Raw genomic sequence first — 22,263 nt, forward strand, 5'->3', positions numbered from 1 at the left:
TGGTTGGTTGAATTTTCTTTTTTGTTTGTTTGACTTTTAAATTTTGGGTTTTTTGTTTGTTTGTTTGTGGGGAGGTTGCAAGGGCAGAGGGTGGAGCAAGGGGATGGGGAGATGAAAGGGATCAGGGTTCATGATTTGAAATCCACAAAGAATCAATAAAAAGTTTTTTAAAAAACCCTGTTTTTCTGTGTTATTCTCCTCGTTATTGTCTTGAGACAGGGTCTTTCCTTGAACTGGAGCTTGCTGTCTTGTCTAAGCTGGCTGGCCTTCTTCAGTGAGCTCTTGGGATCTGTCTGTTCTTACTGTTCCACATGCTGGGGTCACAGGGACAAATAGCCATGCCAGGCTTTTTATATGGGTCTTGGGGATTTGAACTTAGGTCCTTAAGCTTGCAAGGCATATACTCTTACCACTGAGCCATTTCCCTCTTTCCAGATCCAGCATTAACTCTTATTTTACACAACTTTCTTTATTATGATCATTTATTATAAACTTAGTAATGAGGTTTTTTTTTTGTTTTGTTTTGTTTTGTTTGTTTGTGTAGTTTTGGTGCCTGTCCTGGATCTTGCTCTATAGACGAGGCTGGCCTTGAACTCACAGAGATCTGCCTGACTCTCCCTCCTGGATCAAAGGCTTGCACCCCTGCTGCCTGGCAGTAATTAACTTTTTAACTTTTATTAAAAATACAACCACCCAACCAAACAGGATCAGGAGTTCAAGGCCATCTTCAGCTACCTAGAGTTCAGGACAGCATTGGCTATACAACACTGTGTCTCAAAAACCAAAACTAGACCAAAAAAAAGACAAACAAAGGAAATCAACCATGCATCAGTGGAAGAAACTGTCACGTGTTTCTATGTGACAGTTCAGAAAGAACACGCAAATTTCTGTATTACTGAATATATTCAATAAAACAAATGACATATCATTATACGCTACAATATTAACACCTCTCTACCCTTTTAAAAAGAGAAGAGTAAGAAGAAAAAAAAATCCATCTTGGATTTTTTTAGCATTAAGGTATTTGAACCCATAGCAAAGATGGACAAACAACATCTCCTTCAAACAGCAAGTCAAGAGCTCAGAGACAGAAAATCTATGAATTCAAGGTTTCCTCCCAAAGCAAAAAAAAAAAAAAAAAAAAGAAAGAAAGAAAGAAAAAAGACCAGGCTATGAGGCGATTGATTGCCACAGTAACTTGTAACCACTACCAAAATTAGCAGATTGATTGCCACAGTAACTTGTAGCCACTACCAAAATTAGCAGCTAAGGAGTCAGCCACGAAGTTCATGGTAAATCTGTTTTCCTCGTGTACTGGAAGTAGAATTCTTTCTTCTGGCCTCACCCTTTCCTGTTCCATGACGAGCTTGTCTAGGAACACGTTAGAACGTAGCCGAAAGAGCCGGATGCGGTCCTAGTGCACCAGAGGCTGAGGCAGGATGAGTGCTGTGAGGCTGAGATGGCCTCCAGTTTGAAGCCAGCCAGGAGCAGCCTGAGCTACAGAGCAAGACATCGACTCAAAACAGGAAACAATATGGCAATGACAAGTATTTCCCGAGGCTGGGAGAGACAACCAGCAACAGACATTTTCACTCTTGAATTCATTTGGATGTTTAAGTCAGCAGTTAAGTGAAACTTGAAACTTCACTGAAGTTTTATGAAACAAAAAGTATATTTACATTTCAAATAGTCAAAAAAAATGTTGAGTTAAATGTTCTGTGCCCATTCCTGTGTTTTATTGCTAGTTACAAAGGCAGAGATATCACATATTCCTAATCCTTGAAAGGGACTCCACCTTCATAGGTGATGGATTCCAAGCTGTTCTCCATTAGGAGCATTGGATTGCTGATCAGGCAGGCTCTTTACTTGAGTCTATAGGATGTACGGCACATTCACTAGGAGGTGAGCTGAAGGGGTCCTTATTTGTGTCCATGAAATATGTATACGTATGTGTGGTGAATGAAGGTGTGTGTGTGTGTGTGTGTGTGTGTGTGTGTGTGTGTGTTTCAGACAAGGTCTTGTTACATAGTCCAGGCTAGCCTCATCCTCCAGCCCCAGGGTTTTTAGTGATGAGACTACAAGTGTGCACCACTGTGCCTGGCTCCTCACAGGCCCATCATTCGGAAAATAACTTCTCAAAATGATCAGATGAGGGAAAGAGGGCATTCATTATCTTTCTACTTTTACATATGCAGAGTCCAAGCTACAGTCATTTCATACTGCTTGTACAGGACAGTGAGGGGCAGTGCAGTGATTATCAATGGGAACTGGTAAGATATAGAGTCATTTGAATAACTAAAAAGAAAAATCTTCCATGCTGTGCTCTGCTTCACAACACCCCCCACACAACCCTAGCTCAGCACCCAGGACCCAGCACCTACACAGAATCTGGGTGTAGAATCGTTTCCTATGCGAGCTGTGGTTCTAGGGGTGAATGCATCACGTTAGTGCTTTCAATGTGCTGGGTCACTTGGCAAGGTTGCAACCAATGTTAAGGTGAGAACAAAGACAGGCCACGCAGGGGATTAAATGTTCAGCCCTGCATTCCATCTATTGGAACACACGGAAGGAATACATTCCAAGGCACACACGTGGGGTACAGACATACATGCAGGCAAACACTCATACACAGAAAATAAACATTTAGAATCTTTCACGGGTCTTTGAATGGAGACATTTTAGATAGAGTAATTGAATGGTCACAGTTACAGCACTGTAAACCACAGGCGTGTTTTAGTTTGCTCTTAAGGACTTGGAGGGTTCTAACGTTCCTTCTACAGGAAGCAGCTGGGCTAGCCAGGTGATGCAGCTGGTAAAGGCACTTACCACCAAGCCTGGTGACCTGAGGTGGTGACCTGAGGTGGGTCCTCAGGATCCGCAAGGTAGGAGGAAAGAAGTGATTGCCACGAGCTGACCTCACCCACAACCACATACACACATAGGTACACCCACACCCATACCCTCCACACACACACACACACACACACACACACACACACACACACACGTGCTCGCGCTGGTATGGAAGCATTTGCTCTACCCAGGCAAGTGGTTACTATGGCATCATCACCCAGAAGGAAGAGACATCCAAGCCATCTCAAACGAATACAAATCCCAGGGCAACTCAGAAGGGATGCTTAAGGAGCAGCTACGCACCTGTTCGAGGCGAGTCTCTCCTCTTTTTTTATTGTGAAGTTGAAGGTAAGAGTCTGTTTTAGGCGTAGGTAATCCCAGAGTCAGCTTGTTTTTCTCCACAAAATATTGTTTGGACTTCCTTCTCCGGGGCCCTCGTGATCCTGGCAGGAACACGTCATTGTGTGAACTTGAGCTCTTCAGGTACTGGGAGAGGTTGCTGGACTTCTCCTCCTGGTCACTGTCGCTTAATTCTGAAAAGGACTCATTTTGACGGGTGCCACGCTCATAGTTGGGGCTTAGGAACTCACTTCCAAGCAAGGAGACTTCACTCTGAGGACTCCTCTTCTCTTGGCCTTTCCCTGCTGAGAGTCCCATTGACGGTTCCCTGGAAGGGTAGAGTGGAGCCAGAGGCAGGCTTTCTGAAGAGCTATCAGCAGACCCAGGCAATGGCGCCTCCTCCTCTTTCTTATTCTTCCAGTTGGGATCATATCGGAGGTCTGAGTATTTGTCTTCTGCATGATGATGGCTGTCCAAAGCAGAAAAGAAATGAGAAGTCCTTAAATAAGGTAAATCCCCAGGGGTTTTCCCTAAAGGGACAGTCCCCAACTGAGACAGATCCACTAAAAAGTTCACTATAATAATAATAATAATAATAATAATAATAATAATAATAAAAAACTCATTCTATTCACTTCATCATTTTATTCAAACTCAATCTCGGATTCTGCCCTCTGATTTCCCTTTCACTATCTAGATGGTGATGGTGCATTGAAGACTCAAATTAGAACCACAGAGAAGGTCTAACTCCCTAAGTTTGCTGAAATCTGCAACGTTAAACCAGCAGGTCTCTATGGTTCCAAGAGTCCTACCACTTAGGCATACCAACGATGATCCGGTGTGTCTCCTGTTGAAGATAAAAGGACAGTTCACACAGGCCAGCGGGGCTCCTAGCTCAGTTGACAGAGTGCTTGCCTAATGTTCTAGCCCTGGCATTAGGCACGGTGGCGCACCCTTAGGTCCCAGCACTGGGGAGGTGGTGGGAGACTCAGAAGTTAAAGGTCATCCTTGACTAAAAGGCGCATTGAAGGTCAGCCTGGGCTACATGAATCCCTGTCTCAAAAAGGAAGGAAGAGAGAGGGGCCAGGGGAAGGAAAAGAAAGAAGAGAAAACGTAGCAATTCACGCCTTAGCTGGTTATAGGCATATTTGGTTATTTCTCTCTAAGAAGGGAAGTACCTAATGTCGCTTTGAATTTCTCCTCTCGGGCGGGATGAAAGCCAGGTTTTTAATCCCAATTGAATGTCTACACAGGCTCATCTTTCTTTCCAAGAATTTTGGTTTTCCCTTCTTCTTGCCCATAGAGTTTTATCCAATGTTCCACAGAAAACCCCACAAGGCTTAGACTCAGACTGTGGCTCACAGTCTTGGGCCATGCGCAGGCGCCTCAGGGGACAGGTCAGCATGAGCCTCAAGTTCTAGGTCAGTCTCACTTAATTAAGGTTAAGCACATGGTCCTGTCTGAGGGAAGTAAACTAGACCCCAAATAAAGTCCTTCCTCCTGCCCATGACAGTCTCAATTTGTAAAGTAGCCCTCTAGTCTTAACCGAAAAAGAAAAAAAAAATGAAGAAAGCTGGTAATATGACATATTTAATGGCCTCTTTGATCTTCAGAAGCTAAATGGGAGAGATTTTTTCCTTGCTGAGGACAGTGGATGCAATCCTCTAATCAAAAAGAAAATGTAAATCACCCAGCTTTTTATGCTATTTGATATTCCCGTTTACAGAAGACATAATTTTATGCTGGGTAAACAAACTAATGGTCTCTATAGTGCTAATTTACCCATCTTAATGTGGACCTAGATTTCTTTGATTCAATGTAAAGCAAAAACTGGACAAGAAGCCGATACTCGTCGGCTTTACTAAATTGTCATTGAGAGTTTTCCAGCTGTCCTAAGAAGGTGGAAAACCTTGGGATGCATGTTTCCTTTTCCTAGATGGGCTCTTCCCCAGCAGAATTCCAGAGGGAGAATGATCTGTCTGTCAGGAAAAAACAGACTTCACTGTTTCTCCCACACCAATACCACAAGATGGCCCCTCTTCAGGGCACTGATGGGTAGGTCCTTTCTGTGGGTTGTCTGTCCTTCAAACTTCCATATTGGACACTGGGCCTTTCACCTTTCATTTTCAAGGTAGTGTGTGTCAGATGGGGCTGTGGTATTTCTTCAACTTCTCACAGCTGACTAAAGATCGACAGGAAGCTGTGTATCTTAGAGTGCTCTGTGCTCCACACACGTGTTCATTAACTTTTCACTATGATGCTATTCTTGCCTAACTAAGTCCTGGGCAGCAGGGACTTTGGTATGTCTTCCTGCCCAAATCTCTGCCTCAGTACAGGGCAGTGCTCTAGGGCATACAAGTTAAATGCTTCTAGAATGAATAACTGGATCTCTATAAATATTCCGACACAATTACAGCAGTTGATACTTATTTTAAAAATTAGCAACATAATTAAAATCTGAACATGAAGATGCTTCTTGCACTGGGCAAATTAGTGAATGATTATAGGGTTTATCTTCTACTAAGTAACCTAAGGTTCAATTGCAGTTGTTTACCTGGAGAAGAAAACTCAATTATTATCTTCAAGCAAATCCAACTTCAAACAAACAAAAGCTGTATTTCCATTTCCATGGTTTACCGGAAGGAAAAACTCAGCTTTATTCTTTTATTCATTAGGTCACTCACTGGTTTGACAAGTGTTTCCTGAGCACTTTCTGAGGTGGGGAGATACAGTGGTTAGGTAGCACAGTGTCGGGGAAACAAAGAAACTCAACAATTAACACTGCGGAACCATGCCTGTTCTGGTGGGGACCACAGGACCTGGATTCAGGAGGGACCTTGCTTGTTTCTCAGGAGGTTGGGGAGAGCTTTGGGTAGGAAGTCATGGCCTGGACCTCTGGCTAAGGAAATGTGTACCAGGCTGAGAGAACAGCAGCAAAGAGGAATGGAGGGAGAGAGCAGCCTTGCTTCTCAAGACCAGATGCTTTGCAGATAAAGGGAGGCAGGGAGGAGGAAGGCTGGGGCTCAGAGGTCACATCTGCAAGGACCTCATAACTCTGGAAGAGTTTGGGCTTAGCTATATTTTAATTATAGAGAGACTGGTAATCAATTAAGGACAGCCAAAGGGATGAGCTTCAGGTCAGCCTTACACACACATTATTTTGAAGACATTTAGAATGGTCTTCTTGGTGATCAGATGAGGCATCACTGGGCTGGAGGGATGAGTCAGTGGCTAAGAGCACTTGTTGCTCTTACAGAGGACCTGGTGTTCAGTTCCCAGGACCCACATGATGGCTCATAACCACCAGTAACTCCAGTTCCAGGGGATCCATATTCAATTGTTAAATAATATCTCAAAACCCACTCCAACCTTGTCATCCTGTGAGCCTAAGATAACTCATGTACTGGTATAGCTGGTGTTTTTTCTTTTAAGGTAGTTGCTATAGTGAGGATTTTAAATGCCCCAGAGAGGTCCATGTGTTGAAGGTTTGTTCTCCACTTGTGACAGCACTAAGAAGTGGTTGAACCTTTAGGAGACAGTGCCTCATGGGAAAACTAAGTCACTGGAGCCACACCCTTTGGGCTGCTGGAACTTGGTTCTCCATTTCGTAGGCTCCAGGGGGTGAACAGACTGCCCCTCACAGGAGCCCCTGCCTCCATATTGGCACAGGCCTAAAGAAACAGGGTCGAGTGCCATGCAAGAGTAGGCCCAGAGAGTGCACCTCATTTTTTTCCTCCCTACAGTTTATTTATTTATTATGTACACAGTGTACCACCTACATGTATGTCTACATGCCAGAAGGGGGCACCAGATCTCATTATAGATGGTTGTGAACCACCATGTGGTTGCTTGGGATTGAACCTGGGTCCTCTGAAAGAGCAGCCAGTGCTCTTAACCTCTGAGCCACCTCTCCAGCCCCTGAGTGGGTCTCTTTTTAAGGTGTCTGTTTCAAGCATCTCGTCACAATCACAGAAAGATAACACAAGGGGCCTTCAATGTTTGAAGGGAAGGTATTCCCCCTCTTTTTACACTGGTGACCACATCAGAAACACTGGAGCACTCGGACTTCTCACAGCATTGAACCAGCATCAAACAATGACAGCCACCTAGATGCACACGATACCTTCTTTCTCTGCACAACGGCACGGAGTTTTCTGGCTCCGGGAGATGCTCCAGGGGAGTGTACAAGGACAGCAGCTCTAAGACAGAACTGCCTGCCCTCAACTTCTGGTGCCACTGAATACTCTGTGAATGACTCTTTACCTGGCACAGGGTAAGGACGGAGTAAAGAGCAGCCCGGAGAACACAGCAAAGAGTTCTGTCGCTGGGTTTTGCTCACTGCCAACTGCACTCGGTCTCCAGGACCTAACACAGTTGTTGTGTACTATGCTTCCTCATGATGGAGCTCAAGGGATCCTTCTCCCTCCAGGGCTTAAGCTATTTTAAGAGCTCAAGGCTCTAAATGGTGCCCTAGTGGCCTGAAAGATATAACACCCATTTAAAAAAATTCAGTTTTTAGTTACAATTTAGGTTCTATGGGAAATGTCTGAACCATAAATTTAGAAATGGGATTAAGAAATATCAGTGAATCCACATGATGAACTATTTTAACAATCACTAAAACTTGGTAAGAGAGATACAAGTAAGAAAATTAAATTGTTTTGTACCTTTCAGAAAACCAGTAACTTTGAGGCCCTGACAGATCGCCTTTCTTTAAGAAATGGTGGGGCTGGAGAGATGGCTCAGAGGTTAAGAGCACTGACTGCTCTTCCAGAGGTCCTGAGTTCAATTCCCAGCAACCACATGGTGGCTGACAAGCATCTGTAATGAGATCTGGTGCCCTCTGCTGGCTTGCAAGGACACATGCAGGCAGAACACTGTGTATGTAATAAATAAATAAATCTTAAAAAAAAAAAAAAAAAGAAAAGAAAAGAAAAGGCAGCTTGGAAGACCATCACGCCTACAGAGCTTGATGTTTTAAGCTGAAACTAAACAATATGAAAGGGGCTGGGAGGAAACAAGAAGAGATGAGCAGCCAAGAAACATGTTTCTGAACCAATTGTCAGAAGGGAAACAAGTACTATATAGAAATAAAACCAAAACTACCATGGTTCCCACGAAAGCTTTAATGACTCAGGGCCATCGACACCGGCAATGGCTGTCTCCAAACACCCCTCACCGTTTCAAATGGAAGCCGTGTTGAAACTAATGGGAGGCTGTTTTTTTTTTTTTTTTCAAATTCATGTGCATGGAAAACTGTAACGCTTCCCAGAAATAAATAGAATTGTTGAAACAGAACATGATACTAAAAGAGCCCATTGTACCAAGCTTGTGTGGTAAGAAGCCCAATTGTGTTGTGCAGTCTGGGTCAACACACAGGGACAAAATGAGTGTGAAGTGCTCTTTCCCGGGCAATCATCTGCACACAAAACATGCACCTCTTCCCCTCCTCATCCAACAGGAAGGTCACACAGACAATGAGAATACAACTCTTTTGTTACCCTTCAGACAACAGATGTCGGGGCTCCTCTTCAGAGGCTTGGGTTAGAAACGGATGCAGAGAGGCGAGGGAGGGGGGGGGCATCTCATATGCATTTCAGTGGGGTCTTTGCTGCCTTTAATGGACCCTGTTTGAGTCCGTGCTGTGATAACTTCAAACAAAATAAAATCAAATCTCCATTTAATGAAGAGCCTCATACTCAGTTTGTATTCAATCAAAAAATTACTAAAATTAGAGCATGTTTCTAGTTCAATTAACATCCTTTGCACTCACAATAAAATATTCAATAACTGGCCATTTTGCCTGTTGAGGGGCAGAATAAAAGCAAAGCCCACCGTCAGGTAGCTGTTGCCTATTTACCACTCTACGTTAAGCAGGCAGTTAGAAGAAAACTGCACATGTTATTACTGATTTAGATTTCATTTAATCCTTTGAAACAGAATAATTATTCCCAATTTATATGCCATTAAATCTTTTATGCACACGAGCAGCAAATTCAATTTTTGTTTAAGTGTAGAGTTTGTGATGTTCTTTAAAGGAGCCACAAAACACCATTGTTTCTGAGATTGCTAAGTCTTGCCTCATCTCGCTCTCCGCATCGATGGCGTTTAGGGAAATAAAATGCAATAAATCTAAAAGATTAAAAAGTCACTTTTGCAGGTATGAAATAAAGTGTTTCCACAGACACACTTTGTGAAGATTATTTGTAACCCATAAATTTTCATTTAATGGAGGCATTTATTTTACTTAAATAATTAAACATTTTAATAGGAAAAATAATAGTTCAATGAACTGAAAGCAAAGCCTGTCTATAACACACACTCAAGGGAAGGGGGCTAATTGTTATTTAGTGAACTTTGCTTATAGCAATTACATTATTTAGATAATTTTGACCCAAATCCCTTTTTTTTCAGCAACAGATTTGTGTTCTTTTGTTGTTGTTTTGTTTATTTGTTTGTTTTTTGTCAGGGCCTCTCCACATAGTCCCGGCTGTCATCCTCGCTCTGTAGCCCAGGCTGGCCTCAAACTCACAGAGATCCACCTGCCTCTGCCTCCCAAGTGCTGGGATTAAAGCTCCACCACACTGGGCTTCAACAAAATATTTGTGATTGTTATAACCAGACATTTGTGCCAAGTTATTGCTAGGACCAATTTCAACTCAGGGTGGTCGGTGAATAAAGGGGGAATAAATGATCTAGACAGCACGTGCTAGTGATCTCAATGTACAATCCTAGCACCTCACTCTACTGAGATGACAGTTAAGCAGGAGGAAGGCTCCACCGTCCCGAGAAATGCTGTATTGTTATAGTGGTCTGGACCAGGGTTCTGCTGAATCCCGTTAAGGAAAAGCTTCTCCTGGTCAATGGAGTCTATCTCTAGTCTGGGTATGAACCTAACATTCCAAGCTACTCAAAACATAAAAGTCAATCCAGTTGAGTCGATCAGTCATCTGGCTAAGGAGCAACCCCTCAGGAAGGTGGATTCCCTTAATGCCATGTTAAGAAGAACAATTATCCCTTTAAGGAGATAATGTACCTTTCTTTCCCAGAAACCTTGGTTTTCATGTAGTAACTACAGGCCTGACACGAGACTCTGTTAAGTAGGTCTATTGATTTTCCCATGATGTTAAATATAAATTCCAACACCATTAATCTAATATTTAAAATGTAAAATACACTGTCTAAAGAAAACCTAAATACCCAAATGTCTTAAAAGTTGAGACCCTGACTCAGAAAGGTGTATTTCCCCCTTTTCTTTTTCCTATCTATTTCTTTTACATGGTGGCCAGAGCATAAGTATTCTTTCTCTAGTACTTTGAACTTTTTTAAAAAATGTTCTCTCTGAAGCTCTTTCCCTTTAGCTCTGTAGCTGCTTCCTGGACCTCTATGCCTAACTCAAAAAGGTGTAGCCTTTTCCTCTTATTAATTTTTATTTTTTTTATTTTACGTGTGTGGGTGTATGTATATGTATGCACCACTTGCATCAATGCCTAAAGAGGCCAGAAGAGGGCATCAGATCCCTTGGAACTGGAGTTACAGAGGCTTGCGCGGCACCATGTGTGTTCTGGGAACCAAACCTCAGGGCCTCGAAAGAGCAAGTGCTCTTAATTGCCCAGCTATCTCTCCAGCCCCTCCCTTCCTCCTTCTTCCTTCTTCTTCTCCTTTCTCCTCCTTCTTCCTCTTCCTCTTCTTTCTCTTCTTCATCTTCTTCCTCCTCCTTCTTCATGAGTAAGGTGGGGCTCCTCAAAATTTTTGGTAATTGTGGCACAGCATTTGCAGCTACATTTTCTCTCTCCAAGTGAGGGTTTATGACATGACTTGTGGACATTGTCTATGAAAAGTTTGAGTGTTCCTTTTACTCACCAAAACAATGCTTAAGAGTAGAGATTTTTCTTTTGAGGTGGCTGTCTAGCCTTGAACTTCTTATTAGCTCAGAATGAACTTTGGACCATTCTGACTCACACTCCTTAGTCCTGGGATTACAATATACACCACCATGCCCAGTTTCTTCAGGGCTGCGGATTGAACCCAGAGCTTTGTGCATGTTGGCAAGCATGTTAGCAACTGAACCACATCCCTAGCCCACGGCCTCCACTTTTAAGACTTTGGGGGTATTCATACCTTCTTTAGACAGCGCACATTTTATGCTTTAAATATCAGATTAGTGGTATTGACATTTGTATTTGACAACAGGGGAAAAACACTGGACAGGTCTTCCCTTGTGTGGTGGTTTGGATGCTCATGGCCACTGTGGGCTCATATATTTGTATACTTACTCCCTAGTTGGTGGAACTGCCTTGGGAAAGATTAGGAAGTGTAGCCTTGTTGGAAGAGGTGGGGCTTGAGGTTTCAAATACTCATGCTAGGCTTAGCCTCTTTCTGCTACAAACTTGTGGATCAAATGTAAGCTCTCACCTACTGCTCCAGTGCCAAGCCTGCCCGACACCATGCTTCCTGCCATGATGACCATGGACTCAACTTCTGAAACTGTAAGGAAAACCCCAATTAAATGATTTTTTTTCAATAAGTTCCCTCAGCCACAGTGTCTCTTCTCAGCAATAGAAAAGAAACTAAGACACCCTGTGACCAGGTTCTGTCACTGACTGATCAATGGTGTAAGCTTGAGCAACTCTCTCTAGTTCTCTAGGCCATGGCTCCACCTTTTGTTTAACAGGAAAACTGGTTGACCTTCCAGACTCTGAAAGTTCTGAGAATCTATCACTGTATGAGCTAGGGTGGGCTTATTGTATAAAACTTCTCAATGCTAGTAAGTACTGGGGAAATCACTTCATTTAAATGTAATACATTTTTACTAACAAGATTATAAAAACTAGAACTAAAAATTATTAAACTGGGTTTGATGACTCACAGTGGGAATCTCAGCCCTTAGGAAAGACTTCCATGAGTTCAAGCCCAGCTTAAGCCACACAGTGAAACTCTGCCTCAAATGACCAAATGGATCCACAAATAAAGGCATTCTTTCCTCCTGACCCACGTGACCCACCCCAAAAGGTGTCTTTTGATTTCTGTGACTGCACCATGATACATGTGTTCCCCCACATAAATAAAATTTTTAAGAAAGGAGGTTGAAAACTATACCAATCAAAGTTTTCTATTTTTTTCAACTTGTGAGGAGGTGGAAGCAGATCATAAACTGACCTATCCCTTTAAAGCTATAATATTCTTGATAAACTCACAGGATTGTGGGTAATAAATTGTACTTTCTAGGGTTTTTTTTTTTTTTAAACTGGTTGCTTACTTACTTGAGCACAAAAACATACCCTAGTTTGGAAATAAACAAGTAAGGAACTAGCAGATACCTCTGGGGGCAATAATGGAGAGTCCCCATGAGTCTCTATGGCTTTAGCATTTCTGGCAGGAGCTTGGCCTTTAATAGACATAATCCATGCTTCCACACACTCTTTACTTCCTCTATGACAGTCCACCTGTCATGATAGCCTCACACCTCCTCTGAGGGTTTAACTAAGAAGAAGTTAGTGAGCCCGTGAATGAATGTAAAGCAGAAACAGCTAATACCTACAACAAAAACACCACTCTGATGTAACTATTCCCCACATGGTTTGAAATAACTAAGGTTTTAGCTGCTATTCCCCCCACTCCAAATCATTTAGGACTCCTAGAATGTGGTATACAGGGTGATACATTTAAAGAGATTGACCAACCAACGGCCTTAAATGGAAAGTTTACCTATCAACAGAAATAGCTATTAACATAGACATTAGAAATGAGCAAGAATGAAAGGCAATTCCCATAACTTTCTGGAATGGTCTTCATAATCCTAGAACATTAGAACCAGTCTTAAATGTTTTTCTTACATTCCCAGTTGCTGAAGGAAAAAAACCACACAACCCTTATAAGGGACATGAGTCTAATCTCAGCTTGAATATTTCCCAAGTTCTAGAAAACAGCTGGAAGGAAAAAAAGAAAGGAAAAGAGCTGGAGAAATTTGGGAGGAATGGAACTCGAGATATTTGATCATCACTAAGGCTGTCTTGATCCTCTCTGTTTGTTTCAACTCTTCAACACTCCCCTTCAAGCCCTAACATTCATCATGCAACACTTTTCCTGATTCTTGTATTATTACTAGGAGCAACGTACTTTAAAGCACCCAAGGGGGCGGGGAATGTATCCTATAACACAGTTTTTAAAAGTTTGATTATTACCAAGTCAGTCCCCCACCCCTTTCCAATAGTTCTTGAATACTTAACTGAACTGGTAATGGCCCACCGTGCTACCTGCCTCCTGTTAGTACCTACCTGTCCTTAGATAGGACACAACCCTTTGAATACGGATACTGTGGTTTCCAGGTGATATGAGAGGAAACAGCCACTGAGCACTCTAATGTACACATGGCTGTGTCCCAGGGCAATTGCTTAAGAATAGAAGCTAAGGGCTGGAGGGATGGCTCATAGGTTGAGAGGACAGGCTGTTCTTCCAGGGTTCATGAGTTCAATTCCCAGCAATCACATGGCAACTTACAACCATCTATAACGAGATCTGATTTCCTCTTCTGGTGTGCAGGCATACATTCAGACAGAAAAGAATAGAGGCCACTGTGATCCCTGACCTCATTGTCCAAGGAGAAACACAGTACATGTCTACTTATTCCGAGGACTCAATATCCTTTAGACAACTTTGTTGCTTTATAAAAATGCATAATTCCACATGCACATCTACTTTGGCTTCATTTACTCTGGCTTCAGCTTAGTCCATCCGGAGATGGTTCTATCTTCTATTATTATTACCTTTGTGTGTGTGTGCGTGTGCACATGTCAATCAGTGCGGGTGTGGAGGTCAGAGGACAGCTTGTGTGAGTTGGTCCTCTCCTTCCCCGATGTGCATCCAGAGGAATCAAACTTAGGTCCTCAGGCTTGGTAGCAGGTGTCTTTACCTGCTGAACCATCTCAACAGTCCTATATCCAATGTTCTACTAGTTAGTAAAGTGGAATCCATGATTGCATATTTCATTTTACTACGTTGACTTATTCGTTTTATGTGTGTGTGGGTGCACACCACTGCACATGTGGAGGTCAGAGAACAACGTATGGGGTGGGTGCTTTCCTTCTCCTCTATGGGTCTCAGGGATCAAACTCAGGTCACCAGGCTTGGTGCTACGTAAACACTTGATGTTTGTAAGATGCTTAGATCCATGATTACATGTTCACAGTGGGAGCCTTGGGCTGAGTCATCGAGAAGCTTACCGGCTCAGCACATGCCTGAGAGCTTCGATTTCTTATCGGCAAAGTCATGGTAATGCCCAAGGCAGAGGCTCTAGTCTTGAGTTCACTCCCTAGCACCATATTAAGGACTAAGTTTTTAAAATTAAATTAAGCCTATCTAGAGGCTCCAACTAAGATAAAAGAAGTAACACAGGAAGCAAATAGCTCTCCAATTGAAAGAATTATATAAATTTTCCTACAAACAAGACGGTATTAAGCACATATGCTAGATACTGGATGGCAACTTTCTGATCTTCTTTCTTTCGTTTTTTAAATGCAGGAGACTTTAGAAGGCTTCAAACTAAAGAGGTTATTTCTGATGCCCTGGGCATTACATTGATCTTCTTCTTCGTGAGTGCTGAGTGTCACAAGGCTCATTCTGGAGTGGGGCTTAAGGATTACCACACGATGATCCTCTCTCCACTCTTGATTCATTCACCCCTGTCAATGCTGCTCCAATTTCCATTAAGTAAAGGGTTTTCTCTAATCCATAGACCCTGAACTGTGGCTTTGACTTCTTGAGGTTCTAGTCACATCAAAACCTAAGTGTGGGGCTAAGTGATTTGTCAGGTAGCTTTTAAAACTATTGCTTATAAAAGCAAGAAGAAAGGTTTGTCTTGGTTTAAGGCCAGGCCTGGACTAATTTTTTTTTGAACTACAATCCCCAGAATGCCATCTACCTTGCAGAAATGAAAGCCTGCTTCAATTTTATGTTGAAGCCCAAGGTCAATTTATTTGTATCATGGCTCATAACTACTTAGATTTGAGTGACAGAACACCTATGAAAGAACCATATAACTAATATGAAGCAGAGAAAGAATCGATACCCAACCACACTTGAATCACATTCTTGAGACATTATTTGGACAAATCCTTCAGTTCTGTTTTCCTTTGTAGTGTAGAACTGGTCCTTTTTCATCCAGTCAATGGAGCACTACATTCTAACTAAATGGAGTCCATTCTAAGCCTGCCTGCAGTTTATAGTCTCTCATTGAACATGACCAGGCAGGGCAGTCAGAGGAAAACAGAATTGTCTAAGAGCCTCTGAACCCGAAGAGGAATCCAAGCATAATTTTGACTTTTTGGAAGTATAACCTTTATTTTGAGATGGCTTCTGTAGTAATCAAATTATTCCTGGGAAATTTAAAGAAGGTTAAAGCCTGGCACCTGCTAAGCATGGTACAAAAAGAAGCAGCCGTCAACGGCTGTGGAAGTGAGGTCATTCGGTGGACTCTTGTCTTGGTTTCCTCACCTTAGGAGTCGGGCAAGGGAACTTGGTACACTGCAGAAGACTTGGGCTGGAGAGATGCCTCCGTGGTTAAGAGCACTCGCTGATCTTACAGAGGACCCAGGCAAGATGCCCAGCACCCACATGGCGGCTTACAACCATCTCTAACTCCAGTCCAGGGGAGCTGACATCCTCTTCTGGACTCTGTGGACACTGCATACATTGGTGTACATACACACACGCAGGCAAAACACTCATACACATTAAAAAAGCATGAGAAGCAACAGCAAGGAATTCCTTTCTGATGTCTTCAGTTTTTTGGTTTTTTTTTTTTTTTTTTTGGTTTTTCGAGACAGTATTTTTCTGTGTAGTTTTGGTGCCTGACCTGGATCTCGATCTGTAGCCAGGCTGGCCTCAAATTAACAGAGATCAACCTGGCTCTGCCTCCTGAGTGCTGGAATTAAAGGCCACATGCCCAGCCTGATGTCCTCATTTCTATAATTAAAACTATTACCATTTCCTATCAGGAAGATGATAGATCTTCCACATCAGAGCCAGGATGAAAATATAGAGCACCAAATCAGACTGCCTGGGTGTTCTGCTCAAGTACTCACTAGGTACAACGAGTGGACATAAGGCAACATCCTGAAGCCTCACTGACAACCTTCATGGTAGGCTGACTATAATATCTACCTTCTTGGACTCCACAGGATTAGACGAGGTAACATATGTAAAGTATGTAGTCCATGAGAAAAGTTCTATGTGAGATAACTGTTATTACACTTTATCAGTGCCTTCCTTTGTTCCTTGAACCCCTATAGCTAATCTGTCACTGAGCTCTGTCAATTCTTTCATATATATTTATTTATATCAGTTAAAACATTGATTATAAAAACAAATCACCCAGGATGCTGGTGTCTACCCATAGTCTTAGATAATCACACTGTAGCAATCTCTAGACACTGGACTACAGTGTAGCATAAGGCAAGTTCATAATTACAGGTACAGAAAAATATGCTATTTTGTTAAATGAAATGAATCAGTCATTGAAGGGAAAGCAATTGAAATTTAACAAAAGGAGAACGTTATACCCTCTCAGAATGCAGAGGTTTAAGATGTCTGGGCCACCACAGACACTGTGGGCACACATTCCTTCTCCTAAGAGTCTATGATTGCATTTCTGCATACACGTACCCTGACGGAGTTCACGCATCCAGCAAGCCACAGAAAGATGCACAAAGACACTCGTGTGAAATAAGAATTGGAGCAACCTAAATCTATTCATCAGTAGATATGATGGATGGTTAGTGTCGGCTGTCAGCTTGGCAGGAACTAGAATCAAGCAGGGAACCAGAATAAAGCGTAGTTGCGAGGGATTCCTAAGTTAAATGACCTGAGGAGACCCATCCTAGCCTCTGGGCAACTAAAAAGGAGGAGCTGAGCAGCAGCCTTCACCCCTCCCTGCTTCCTGACTGTAGATGCCATGAGACCAGCGGCCTCAAGCTCCTGCAACGGTGACTTCCTGCCATGATGGACTGCATCCCTGGAGATGTAAGCCGAAACCAACTCTTCATACTGTAAGGAGCTTCTTGTCACGCGTTTGATCTCAGCAGTGAGAGGACTGACTCACGGTAGGAAGTGAGTAAGCTGTTCTTCCGTACAGCACACCTCACTTATAAGGTAAACCAAAGCATAGCAGGGAAATGTCAAAGACACAATGTTGACCAAGGAGAATAGAGATATTGTATATGTATATGTATATGTATATGTATATGTATATGTACATCGTCACTAATTCTAGGCACCCATGAAAGCAGTGAACAAGTAAAGAGGTGATAAAAAGGATGTGCAGCCACATCAGTATAGTTTTGATCACTTCCGTGGAGGAAGACGGAGAAAGGATAGGAGGAAACTAGTCCTTTCCTTTTTCAGACACGTGTATCTCTGTGAATCTGTGTACAGGAATGTGTAGTTAAATACAGGCATCTTCGGAGGCCTGAGGTGTCAGCTCCTCTGGAGCTAGAGTTATAGGCAGCAGCGAGCTGCTGTTGTGGGTGCTGCGAACCGAACTCTAAAAGCAGTTTGGATTCTTCATCACCGAACCTTCTCTCTAGCCCCAGCAAGGAAATGAGTGAATGATATTTATGATTATGACTCTAAAATAATCTAATATAAATATGACATTAAGGATTGTGACATCTTTTCTCCTGTATTTTTTTTAACGATATATATTTTTCACAGTCAAAAGGCTTACAGGTGTGGGTCTGGCTCAGTGGCAGAGTCCTTGCCTACTATGCCCAAGGCTCTGTGTTTGGTCCATAGAACCAGAAAACAAAGAAAAACAGTAAAACGTGCCGTTAATAACAAAAGAAAAAACATGCCTTCGAATCACTATGAGCTTAGACAAATTATTTCTTCTCGTTAACCTCATTTCCCCCAGTTTTAATGTAGGAACCACAGTCCCTTCCCTACATAATTACAGTGAAAAAACCGAGTGAAAACGGTCTTTAAAAAATTCTACAGTATTGATACTGTTGTAATAATCATTAATAGCAGGACATTATTAGAGTTCCAGGACAGTCAGGACTATAACACAGAGGAACCCAGTCTTCGAAAAAAAAAAAAAAAAAGAGGAGGAAGAGGAGGAGAAGGAGGAGGAAGAAGAGGTGGGGGAGAATGTGGTGAAACCAAGAGCCATGCTGCCCTTAATTGCTTGGAGACCTGCTTCTTCACATTACTCACTAGGACAGCCCATCCTTTCTCACCTGGTAAGGTACCAGAGATGAATCAACATTACTCCTTTCACAGGCCAGTTCCTTACCTGTGATTCATACCACCCTGGGCTCCCAGGTCTTCCTTGTTGGCCCTGTGAGCTGTTTTTCTGTTTACTTCCTCTTCTGGCTCACTCAGGCTTTCCTGGTCAGGGCTGTCCTCTTCTAAGCTGTCAGGCTCCATATTTTTGTCCTGGATTTGGTCCTCAACTTTGGACTGGGCCTTAATCTCTTGGGGGAGGCTTTCCGAATCTGATTCTAAGGAGTCTTTTGAAATCTGACTTAAGTCTTCTTTCTTAAAGGCTCTGCCTGAAGGCTGGGTCCTCAGATTGGTATGATGGACAGGAGACTGACTGGAGAGCTTGGGAACTGGTTTATATTTACTCATCCTGAAAAATAGAAACATGAGCAGAAACGCACTTGTTAACAGAAGCAGTTAGCTAACATTTATAATTGTGGCTGTCAAAAGCATTGCTTAAAAATTATATTTATGTTACTCAGTGGCTACTGAAATCATAATGGCAATGTTTGTCAAAAAGAGAACCTTGTTATATTATCTGCAGGATTTTGAATGCACCCTTTTGAGTATGTGAGCAAGGAAGGCCTATTGGAAAAATGATTGTTTTTCTCTCTGCAGAAACACATCTGATTTAGGGCCCGTAAGCAGCCTGAGTAATCGAATGAGTTTTTATTGAGGAAATCAAATGGCTGCTTGAAAGCAGATTCTGTTTCCAGCTTCCAAGGGCTTCTTACAAACAAGCCGGAACAAAGCCAAATGGTTAATTGTGAGCAGTGCTTTTGGTGGCTTTATTTCAAATGCCCAGGACAAGTGTGTGTGTGTGTGTGTGTGTGTGTGTGTGTGTGTGTACACATCCTGTTCAGTAGCAGCCATAGATGGCTCCATCATTTAGAAAAGGCTTTTGCTACCCAGGATGCTGCTAGAGAGGAGTGTATAATTTGGTGGCCATTATATGGAGATCAATCTCAGCTCAGTATTAAACAATAACAGCAGTGTAATAATAATAATGGTTAAAAATGTTCAATAACCAAGGTGTGTTGGTGCATGATGGTAGCACTTTGGAGAGGAGAGGAGGAAGGTCAGGCGCTGGAGGGAGGCCAGTTTGGGCTGCATGAGACCCTATCTAAAAACAAACAAACAAACAACAACAACAAATCCAAACTGTTCAACAAAAGGTTTGTGAATCCTGTCAGTGAGTGACTCACAACACAGGCTAGACATCCACCTACCTGGAATAGATGCTGTCCTTGAGCAGAGCTGGGTAGGTAGGAGACTGGCCTACATTATATTACAGCTAGGAGTTAGTGGAGTCTGTCCATTCCTTCTAACTTACTTAAGAGTGTGATTCCAAGTGAACCCTCAGTCTCCACAGGCTACAATAGTGACCCATGAGACAGTTTACAGAATAATGCTTTGAGTTCACACAGAGTTAGAAGATGATGGTTGGGGTTGGATTTCCTTTCATCTCTACATAGTGTTTCTCTTTTGGTTTATCTTCTCTCACTGCCTTCACGCTCTGTGTGTGTGTGTGTGTGTGTGTGTGTGTGTGTGTGTGTGTCAGAGAGAGAGAATTTGTGAGAAACCTTCATCATTGGAGCTATGCTCAAATTTGTTTTGACTGGCTTGCTCATGATCTTTTGGCAAACCCAATTTTTAATTAAATACCTTGACCTGATTTCTGTTCCTTGAATTACTATTATATTGACCTTGTTGCTAGGGTTTCCAAGGACACAGTCCTGTCCTTGGATGACAGCACCTTGACAAACACAACAGACAAAAGGTAGTGTTCGTACTTAAACAAACATGCAACGATTCTCTGCTTAACGCCACATTTCTTCTTGGTAGACTAATATATATATATATATTATCGCCCAATTTTAGATAAGTTTGCCTGCAGTCTCTTATTTAATATGTACGATCGCATTCTGCCATATTTTAATACCATTTGCTTTTCAGGGTATCTTTTAGAAAGCACTGAGCATGAAAACATTTAAAAATCTAAGTCCCTATAAACACCAGTTTTGATTGTTTAAAAGGTCACTGTATTTGAAATCTTGAAAAACAAGCTTAAAAAGTCAGGGCTAGGGGGTGTAGCTCACAGATAGAACATACATGACACCCAGAGTTTAATCTGTAACTCCAGCAAGAAAAAAAAAATCACAGTTCATTTCAGAATTGTTTTTCATACAATGATATAGACCCTTCATTCTGTCTTTTCTTAAATGAGAACCCAGGGTTTCTTGATAGTAATAAATAAGTAATGGCCATATATGATAATAATTTAGTTGTTGACCGAGTGGTAAAATTTGGGAAGAATGTGAACAGGCAGAGAGAGAGAGAGGGAGAGAGAGAGAGAGAGAGAGAGAGAGAGAGAGAGAGAGAGAGAGAGGGAGAATGAATGAATTAAATAAAAAGAGCTGATCCCTGGAATAAATGTAGTAAGTGGCTACATTTCAAGAAAAAAAAAAAAAAAACCAAAACAAAAACGGTTGGGCCTCTGCCATTCCTGACCGATAATCCACTTCTTAGTAAACAAGAAAGGCTTGGGCATAGCCCTAGTATCTAGGGACTACGAAACCAGCATCTCTCCGGGATCTCGTGAAGGCCTTCTGTCAGGCCACTACTTGGGGACACATCCGCTAGGGCAGGGGGACAAGGAGGCCCGCTTAGGATGAACAGCGGATCCAAAGTTGCCCTGTTTGGAACGGGCTGGGTGCTGTCCCATGGGGAATCTCAGGGGTGTCCGCCGTTGCCTCTATCTAAGGGTCAGGACCGGCTACTGCGGACGTTTGAAGGTTCGGAGGCGGCGGGTAGGAGGCCCGGACACGGGGCTGGGGATCTGGCGGCCCGGCCTGGGGGTCGCGGTCCTGCCTGGGCGCGGTCCTCCCTCCGGGACCACAGGCTCTGCGGCTCCTCGCGCCCGCCCCGGAGTTCTCGGTCCAGCCCGCCCCGCGCGGCCCCTTCCCACCCGCCGGGAACCGCCCGTCACCTGCCGGCGCTGCTGGGCGGCCGCGCCCCCGGCCCCGCAACCTCCGCAGCCCGGGCTCCCGCTGCGGCTCCCGCCCCGCCCGCCCGCCGCTGCCTGGAGACCGGGGCCAACACCACGCCGCTCGCTCGCTCCGAGCCTCGGGGCCCAGCGCTCCTGCTGCCCCGCAGCGCGGGGAAACCCTCGGCTCGGGACGCTCAGGTCCAGCCACCCCGACCCTGGCTAGGAGGAAAAGCAGGGAGGGCACAGCCCTGCGTCAGTGATGCTGCTGGGGGAGGCAATACCCACACACCAGGGAGAAAGGCACCCAGTTAGTGACTGGAGAGGGGAGGTAAGAAGAGAAGAGAGGAGGGAGGGAAGGAGAGAGCAAGTGGCCAATACGCATTTGACCTTCATCGGGAAAGGAACTTCATTCACTAATATTCAGAAGAGGGAAAATGAAAGCCACCCAGGACAGCACACTCACCACTCCAGCATCTTAAGGTGAAAGGTTGGCCACGCGTTGATGATGCCCCCTGGGAATAACGACAGTCAGAGGGAGTGGTTGGAGGATAAGGAGTGTGAGAGCCTCAAAAAGCCTGAATACCCAAAGGAACAGCCAGACAAACACACACCAGTTCCAAGGGTCCAGGGAATTTCACAGATGAAGGACTCTCAGGAGTGTGAACTGGGTAGCTAGCACTTTGGGAAACGGTTTGGCATTATCTGAGATATGCAGGCACACTGTAGTTCCCAGCAGCCTCACCTTTAGACATTCACCTGAAGGAAGCATGCGTTATTACCCATCTGTGACAGCTTCAATCCGAACCGTCCCACTCGGGTTCATG

General features: G+C 43.4%; 1 protein-coding gene across 1 annotated transcript in view; it reads right to left on the reverse strand.

The window, feature by feature from the left end:
* Positions 1-21,939, reverse strand: part of Jhy (junctional cadherin complex regulator) — a 37,429-nt gene extending 15,490 nt beyond the window's left edge. The window contains exons 1-3 of the mRNA XM_036191799.1: positions 21,903-21,939; positions 18,482-18,820; positions 3,157-3,661 (exon numbers count right to left, since the gene is read on the reverse strand). Of these exons, the coding sequence (XP_036047692.1) occupies positions 3,157-3,661; positions 18,482-18,820; positions 21,903-21,913 (855 nt within the window). The 5' untranslated portion in view covers positions 21,914-21,939. The remainder of the gene's footprint in view (positions 1-3,156; positions 3,662-18,481; positions 18,821-21,902) is intronic.
* Between the last annotated feature and the right edge of the window lie 324 nt (positions 21,940-22,263).

This window comes from Onychomys torridus, chromosome 7 (genome assembly GCF_903995425.1).
Source record: "Onychomys torridus chromosome 7, mOncTor1.1, whole genome shotgun sequence".
Classification (NCBI taxonomy): Eukaryota; Metazoa; Chordata; class Mammalia; order Rodentia; family Cricetidae; genus Onychomys; species Onychomys torridus.